The sequence below is a fragment of the Pteropus vampyrus genome, unplaced genomic scaffold (genome assembly GCF_000151845.1).
Source record: "Pteropus vampyrus isolate Shadow unplaced genomic scaffold, Pvam_2.0 Scaffold85, whole genome shotgun sequence".
Taxonomy (NCBI): Eukaryota; Metazoa; Chordata; class Mammalia; order Chiroptera; family Pteropodidae; genus Pteropus; species Pteropus vampyrus.
In genome coordinates, this window is record NW_011888866.1 from 567,880 (window position 1) to 577,212 (window position 9,333).

Sequence of the window (9,333 nt, forward strand, 5' to 3'; positions counted from 1 at the left end):
CTATATGTCTTCTATATATCTATATAAATAGATATAAAGTATTGTAATATAAATTGCAAATACTTTTAGTTTGTCATTCGTTTTTTGACTTATGGCATTTTTTTTTGTCTTGCAAAAGTTTATTTTTATTTAGTCACATTTATCATTGTTTTCTTTAATTGCTTCTGGAGTTTGAATTAGAAGGATTTTTTTCTACACCTAGGTTACAAAGAAATTCACCAGTGTTTTCTTCTAGTACTTGTATGGTTTATTTAATTTTATTTTATGTTATAAAAAATTTCAAACATATACAAAAGTTTAGAAAATAATATAATGAATTCTCTTGTATCTATCATTCAGTTATCAATTCATGGACATGGAACCTGATATTCATTCTTTCTATTGGCTTTATCTTGTAGCCCCCAAGGTTTCTGTTGGTACCAGCTGTATAAAATGGGAGGAACAAACTTCAGAGGAAATATTCAGACTTTATCGTGCCATTGGAGATATAGTAAGTTAGAAGTCAGATTGCAGTTTTACTTAATTGTGTGTATGTATGTGTGTGTGCGTGCGTAATTCACTTTCAAAAAATTTTAAGAAAGAAACCAAAGGAAACCAAAAAACCTGAAAATTGGTTTTTTAAAATAATTTCATTGTAGTAAAATATACATAACATAAAATTTACTATTTTAACCATTTTTATTTTTACATGTATAGTTTAGTGGCATTAAGTAACCTCTGAGCTTTAGTTTGTTCATTGGAAAATTAGGGCCAATATAATGTATATAAAGCATCTAGTATACCATCTTGCACAGAGTAGGTACTCATTAAATGATCTCTTCTATTCATTCATTCATTAAAGAAAATATTTATTGAAGGCTTATTATGTGTCAGGCATTGTTCTAGGTACTAGAGATAAAGATAATGTGGGAAGGCAGACAATAAATAAGCAAATAAATAAAAATATCAGTGTGATAAGTTTCTTTATGAAAATTAAAATAAGATAATGGGATAGACTAACTGGAGGTTATTTTAGATTGGATAGATGGGGAAGGCCTTCTGAAGTGACACTTAAGCTGAGATCTGAAAGACAATAAAGAGCCAGCCATGCCAAGATCAGTACAAGAGCATTCCAGACAGAGGGAGCAACTAGTACAAAACCCAAGGTAGGCTAAACCAGATAATTTCATTACAAGAAAAGAAAACTAAAAAATCAGTATTCCTTATGAATATAGAGGTAAAAACTCTCAGCAAGATTAGCAAACTGAATCAAAGAACATGTAGAAAAGGATTATAACTATGACCAAGTGGGATTTATCTGAGAAATGCAAAGTTGGTTCAACATACAAAAATCAATCAACGCAATATACCGTATTAGTAGAATAAAGGACAAGAGCCACATATTTGTCTCAGTAGATGCAGAAAAGAGATTTGACAAAATGCAACAGCTCTTCATGATAAAAATGCTCAACAAATTAAGAATAGAAGAGAACTTCCTCAGCCTGATAAAGAACATCTACAAAAAACCCATAGTTAACATCATATTTAATGGCAAAAGACCGAAAGCTCTCTGCCTAAGAACAGGAGCAAGAGAAGGATGTCTGTTCTTACAACTTCTCTTCAACATTGTCCTGGAGGTAATAGCCAAGAAAAAAACAAAGGTAACCAGATTGGAAAAGAGGAAATTAAACTATCTCTATTTGTAGATGACATGATCTTATATTGATAAACTCATAAAGAATCCCCCTAAAAAACTACTAGAGCTAATAAATAGTAAAGAAGACCTAATAGTAAATAGAAAGACCTCTGTGTTCATGGATTGAAAGACTTAATATTGTTAAGATGGCACTACTCTCCAAATTGATCTACAGATTCAACACAATCCCTGTAAAATTCCAGTCGACTTCTTTGCAGAGATCCTGAAATTCATATGGCATCCCAAGAGGCCCAGAATAGCCAAAAAATCTTGAAAAAAAAGAACAAAGTTGGAGAACTCACACTTCTTTTTTTCAAAACTTACTACAAAGCTACAGTAATCAAGAAATGTGATACTGACATTAAGATAGACATATAGCTCGATGAGACAGACCTTAGGGTTCAAAATAAACCCATACATTTATGGTCAATTAATTTTTGATGAGCGCCAAGACAATTTGATGAGAAAAGAATGGTCGTTTCACCACATGGAGCTTGGACAATTGGATATCCACAATCAAAAGAATGAATTTGTATCCCTACCTTACACCATATAAAAAAATAAATTCAAAATGAGACCTAAATGTAGAAGCTAAAACTATAGTACTCTTAGATGAAAATACAGGGGTATATCAAACTTAGAGGTATGACCTTAAATTTCACTTTTTAAAAAATATTAGAAGGTCAATAAAATTTAAAATTCTTAAAAAAATGTAAAAAAAGAAAACATAGGGGTAAATCTTAATGATCTTGAATTAGGCAATGGTTCTTGGATATTATGCCTAAAGGATGAGCAACCAAACTAAAAATACAGAAATTGGACTTGAAAATTCAAAACTATTGGGCTTCAAAGAACACACTCAAGAAAACGAAAAGATAACCTACAGAATGGAAGAAAATATTTGCAAATCATATGTCTGATAAGCATCTAGTATCCAGAATATATAAAGAACTCTTAAAACTCTACAGCAAAAAAGACAACCTGATTAGGTAACGCACAAAAGATCTGAATAGACATTTCTCCCAAGAAGATACATAAACGGCCAATAAACACATGAAAAAATGATCAGTTTCTTTAGTCATTAGGAAAATGACAATCAAAACTACACTGAATATAGATGTTCTGAGTTGCAGAGGTCAGGCTAGAAGCAGGCCTGTGTGCCGCTGTAGACTCTCCCAGACTTCGAACTGGAGTAACGTAGAAAATGAACTCAGAAAACAATGCACATTTTGTCAGCAATAATGCCAGACCCAGTTTAACATACACACCATGGCCCAGCAGGTTTACCCAATGTTTCTAGTACTAGATCCTGCCTATAATCCATTTTCTGTTCCTGGGGCAGGTTTCAGAAATGGAGTTCTGTATTTTCCACGTTCTTAGTGCTCAGTATCCTGGCTTCTTCATACCTCAGTCCCTGTTGCCCACAACACTTAACAGCATACCTGTATTCCCTACATATTGTAATCCAGCACGGTTCTGGCACTATAGTGGCTATGGGGAAAAATGATAACAAAAGAGACTTCAACTGAACTTCAGCAGGTTGAGAACATGAGTGAAAAATAAGTCTTATCCTCAGAAGGCAAAAGTCATGACATAGGTAGGGTGACCAGTATCTCTACTACTAATGTTGACATTGAAACTGACAACATTCCTGAAGAAACAAATAGGGCTTGGTCTTCTGTTGCCCAGAAGAGGGAGCTACATGGTAAGAGCTCTTCTAATGACACTCTGTGGAAACACACCTCAGGGAAGCTGCATCTGAGAACAAGAAAATGAGGATGGAAGAGGGTAAAGGATCCCATGTAATACAGTTCTGAAAGACTTTGAAAGAAACTATCCATTCGCATGACCTGGCTTATGGTAAAGCCATGCCAGAGAACATGGTGCAGCACAATGGGATTTCACAGAGTTCATGTGAAAGTCAGCGTGTGCTCAATAACCCTCATGAGGGTAAAGACCACATTATGTATAAAGGTAAACAAAGAGCTGTCTAGTCAGAGCAGTGTCATGATATTCTAAGATCTAATGATCTTAGAATTAACCATGATTAACCATGGAGATGAACTTGGGTAATGAAAAGAAGGGATACAAATCTTGCTGTTCTTCGAATCTTGCCACTTCCAGATGAAGTAAAAGACAGAAAACTCAGAACTCAGAATTGAAGATGTCAATAAGCTTCAGCAGCAAAGGCCACTGATGCCAGCATGAAAGCAGTCAAGGACCTGAGCATACAATCTAAATCCCAGAAGCCCCTTAGCATTGTGGAAAGGAAGCCAGACAACAGCAGTGGGAGCCATGACTTCCCTGAGAAACTGGATGAAGAGGAAGTGAGAGATTGGAACAGCTACCTCCAGAGGGCTGCTTCCTCCGCTGCCTGGTCGGCCCACTTTAACAAAGTTGATAAAGGCATCCAGTGTGATATGAGCTGGTGGCAGGATGCAGAGCAAGCGAGGTCTCCTGAGCCATCACCTGAAGAGAGTAGAATGGGAACAAGGAGAAAGTCGAGACCTTTAGCTTTATCCTAAAGATGGAAACTTAAAGATATTGGTAATGATCTCTGTATTCCATTTCATAGGAAATTATTTTCTGAGTTCCAGCTACAAAGAATAACTAAATATTGCAATGTCATGTTTACTTTAGAATATTGATCTCTTTTGATTTGAACTAATAAAGCTATTATACCAACAGCTAAGTTGAGAAAATGTGACATTATAAAGCTTTTGGAATTATAAGATATAAAGCAGTAAATAAATTGAATTGCATATTAAAAAAAAAAAAACTACACCGAGATACTACTTCACACCTACTAGGATCACTATAATTTAAAAAAAAGTGTTGATAAGGACGTGGAAAAATTTGGAACCCTAATACATTGTTGGTTAGAATGTACAGCTGCTATGGAAAACAGTTTGATATTTCCTCAAAAAGTTAAACACAGATATATTACTACATAATGATCCTTATCTTCTGCGATTCACCTTTCCTCTCCACTGAGAAAAGCTTGTGCTATAACAGAAGGAGTACTTATCTTGGAGCCAGAAGTGAGGTCTGATTCCTAGAGCTGCCATTTACTAACCAATAGCAAGACCCTTATCTTCTCTGAGCTTTTGTTTTTTTACCTCTAAAATGAGGTTAATGACTGGTCACAGCTGTCAAGATCAAAGGAGATAATCTCTGAATTTAAATCCATGCAAACATGTGATTTTGACAATAATGATGGTGGACACTGAAATGACTGTATTCTTACCATCCCTTTCCTTTCTGCAATGCTCTGATCACAGGTGAAGGTGAGCTTTACCTCCTCAAGTATAAGAACTGTATATTCTGATTATATTCCTAGCGTATTTATAACTCAGCAAATGTAAATCTTTTTTTAGTCAGTACGCATGTTTCAAAAGTATTTTGAATTCTTCAAAAGTAAAAAGTTACACACATGAGAATTATTTCATAAAGCAAAATGAGTTAAAAGTTATAGAAGAGGATATTGTACCAAAATATATCATATGTAATGTTATAAACAATTATGAACTTCAAATTTACTTAATTTTAAAAAATTTAATGTTTAAATCTTGGCAACAGCCTAACTCTACTAAAAATTAAATGTCTTCTTTAAGAGATCTCATAAAAAGAGCACTGAGCTGAGAATGAAAAAAACATAGATTCTGATCATTGACTCTGCTACTAACCAGCTCTGTGTCTAACCTTGGGAAAAATATTTGCATTTCTCTGGGCCTCACCTGCTTTATCTATGAAATAGAAGATTGAACTACAGTCTGAAAATAAATTTATTTAATTCAGATATTTGAAAGAAATTATTTCCTGGTGTGTGTTAGTTTTTGTTAACATCTTTAAATCAAATTCTGAAGTGTCAGGTATATTGGAAATGTTATGTGATGAAGATGGCATTTCACGTTGGGGGAAGGGTGAGATGGATTATCTACTAAACAGCACTGGGACAACTGGTAAGCCATTAGAGGGCTATCTTTTGAAATCAAAATAAAACCTAGGTGGATTTAAATAAAAATACGAAACCACATTGTTTCTTGGTTAGTAAGTTTCTTGGCAGCTCCAAGAATCAGATCTCACTTCTGGCTCCAAGGTCTGGAAAAACACAATTGAATAATTTTATAATATTTAATAATCTTGAAATGCGGAGTAGACCTTTTTAAGCATAACATGAACCACTGAAGTCATGAGAGAAAAGACTGATAAATATTACTCCATAAAAATAAAAAATAGTATACCTAAGACTAAAAATCAACAATAAAAATATTCATAATACATTCAAGAATTAAAAATCAACATTCAAGACTAAAAATCAACAACAATAAAAATATTCATAATACATTCAAGAGTTAAGGGGCTAATTTCCTAAAGGCTTTCACAAATTAATAGGCAAGAGATGAACAACTCAGTTTAAAAGGAGAGAGGCAGAGAGCATAAATGGATAGTTTTCAGAGAAACAAATAAAATGTACACTTTAATATATAGAATGCTCCTCAATCTCACTAATAATAAACAGCAATACATTGTCATTTTTTCTCTTATTAATACATTTTAACAACAAAATGTTGATGTTCTTTAATCTAGTGCATTAAAAAAAAAACAATAACTATCCTCTAGAAATGTAAAAGTCTTCAAAAATATATCTACCAGGTTATTTATTACCACATTTTGTAATTTTATAACAGCAAAAAATTGAAGATAACAAATATTCCATCATAAAGGTATTGGTTGAGTAAATTATGGTACATTCATGAGATGGAATACTATGCAGCAGATAAAGGGAGTGAAATAGTTAAGTGCACTGATGATCATGGTTCATGGTTAAGTAAAAAAATCCCTTGAAAAACTGTATGTTCTAGATTTTTGCAATAGTATTTATAGAAAAAACTACAAGGTTATTTGTTTAAAAAATATAAGGATATTTGATGTTAACATCAAACTGCTATAACAGTGGTTACCTCTGGGGGTGGGAGTACAAAATAATTTCACTTTCTAAATTTTTTAACATAATTACTGTAATGCTTGCATTTTTCATAATGTGCATACATTTTTCATTAGAAATATTAATAAATATATACATTAATTTTAAAATATTGTTTAATGTTAGGATCTTTTAGAGTCTGGAGACTGATATAGGAGATCATGTTTGTGTTCTATTCAGTAAGATTTGGAGACTGAGTAATTGGGGGAGAAGTCAGACCTGAATGAGACAAAATAATAGTTGAAAAGGATTTGAGAATTGAGTATTTCTTTAATCATACTTTCTTTAATTTTATTTGCAGATTCCATTGCAGACACTCTGGATGGATAATACCATTAAACTTCTGGATTTGGTTGAAGTTAATAGTTCAGTCCTCGCTGGTACTTTGAATAGCTGGCATGGAAAATGTTTTCACTCCAGTCTATTTGAAAATGTCTCTGTTTTACCATAGGTCACGTTTACTAAAAAGAAGGATTTTTAGTTTGTTTCAGTTCAATAATGATAACACTTTACATTCATTCAGCCTTACTCATTGCAGTGTCTTTTCACATGTGTTCCTCATTTAATAATCATAGGAACCTGGGAGGTAGGCAGAACAGTGCTGCTATCACATTTTAAGCTCTGATTTCCTGCACTAAGGTTTTCAGGGAGTATAAAATGACTTGGTTCATTTCATGCTGGTGAATATCATAATGAAAATCTATGGGCCCTTCAGTGAGACTCAGGCCATGGTATAGCATTTTACAACACAGGTCTGCTCTGAAGCCCATCAGTGCCCTCCCAACATGGTGGACTGAAGGAGTGTGAATCACAGGAGGAGCTGGTGTAGTTCAGAGGGAGTTGGAGTTCTCCAAGAATCTAGAATTGAGATTTGTTTGATCATGGATGAAAGGGCCAGCTTAGATCCTAAGTCTGCTGTATATTTCTCCACTGGTAGCTAATTATTTCCCCCAAATGGTCAAAACTAGATTTAACATTTTAGATTGATTTCTGGGAGACTGGGTAAAGGACTCATGTGTAGGGAGAGCTTCCCTTTGGGTTTGAGATATGCAGAGAGCACCATGGCTCCATTTTAAGTTTTGGATTGTAAAGTCAGGTCGTCAGCCGATGTGCCCATTCTAATATTAGTACTGTCTCCCAAGATGTTTTTTGATCTTTAAGAAGCACAACTAAGTTGTATAATTATTCTCTCTCTCATATCCTCCCCCTCCCCCACTCTTTAGATCCAAAATTAACAGGACAGGCTGTTATTCCAGGATCCATAACATACCACAAACAGTCGCAAATACTGCTGGTTTGTTGCAAGGTACATTTCTTTGAGTTTTAAATTACTATACTTGTTTTAGTGAGTTTTTACAGCTTGTATCATTTATCATTTTTAATTAGTACTTCACTCAGTTGCTTATCCATCAGATTGAGCCAATGGACAGTTTAATTTTCTTAAGAAATAGTAGCATTTCTGGTATAATTTTTTGAAAGGGATGAAAGTTTGCCAAAGTTTTTTTACTGAAACAATGAAAGAAGATTCAGTAACTTTAGTGCTTCCTTAAAAGAAACTTATATATTTTCATTAATCCAATTTAATTAACAAGCTCTTTTTAATAATTAACAAATCTTGTTTAATTAATAAGTCATCTTGTTAAAATGACTATCAGAAAAGAGTGATATTGAGGTAGCTAGCTGAACTACAGTGCATGTGTCCTACTTGCTTTTACTATCCAACAGTGGTTAGAGAGGAGATTTCTTAACTATTTTAAATGGCTTTGGAACCATTATTGTTTTATAAGACAATGGCGTTATCCTGAGAAGTGTTCCACATTCCTTCCATATCCTGAATGTTTTCCTTCCATATCCCATGGTGTTTGTGTGAGATGTTTCATGCTCACCAAGGGGTGTTTTAAAATGTGTGATAGATTGATCTGACCTCTGCAGAATGCAGATACAGAACTCCTACTTCAGCCTCTCTTCATCTTCAAGTTATTCTGGAATAACATTGATTGCATATGTCTTGTCCTTGTCTGGGTCTGTGAATATCTGTATTGCAAATCTACAATTTGCTCTCATAGAAGAAGCTGGAGTTGTCTGTACATGTGAGTTTGAGTCCCACCAGTTTTGTCACCATGAACAAATCACTCACCCTCTCTGGGTATCAGTTTTCTCTTCTAAAATCACTTTTCTCTGGGGATGATACTGAATCTGTCTACCTTTTAGAGTGGTTATATAAATCACAATAAGATATATGGACACACTTCGAAAACTGTAAAGCACCATGCAAATATAACATACCTTTTTATTCTGCTCCCTCTGTGTTTAAATAGGTTTATCAGGTCTATACATGTGTTATCGCTCCTTGGTAATAAACTTTTCAAGTCAAAGAAGTATGTTACATATGTATTATAGTGCTCTTTGCAACTAGACATTTAATAAGCTTTATTGGTTTATTTGTTTTTATGATAAAAGTTTTGTTATCACTGCTTATTCACTATTTGTCTTTTACCTTTTAGGATGGCTGGATTGGTGTACGATCAGTGATGCTCAAGAAAACACTAACAGCTACTGATTTCTACAATGGATATTTGCACTCCTGGCACCAGAAAAATGCCCAAGCTCATCCAAGCCAATGCAGATTTCAGACTCTCAGACTTCCAGCAAAGAAGAAGCAGAAAAAAGA

At 34.1% G+C, this 9,333-nt stretch overlaps 1 protein-coding gene across 1 annotated transcript in view; it reads left to right on the forward strand.

The window, feature by feature from the left end:
* The window catches only part of MTFMT (mitochondrial methionyl-tRNA formyltransferase), a gene marked incomplete at its 3' end in the record, with an annotated part of 19,334 nt that extends 10,006 nt beyond the window's left edge, over window positions 1–9,328 (forward strand). The window contains exons 6-9 of the mRNA XM_023532576.1: window positions 399–490; window positions 6,964–7,042; window positions 7,886–7,968; window positions 9,167–9,328. Of these exons, the coding sequence (XP_023388344.1) occupies window positions 399–490; window positions 6,964–7,042; window positions 7,886–7,968; window positions 9,167–9,328 (416 nt within the window). The remainder of the gene's footprint in view (window positions 1–398; window positions 491–6,963; window positions 7,043–7,885; window positions 7,969–9,166) is intronic.
* Window positions 9,329–9,333: the final 5 nt, after the last annotated feature.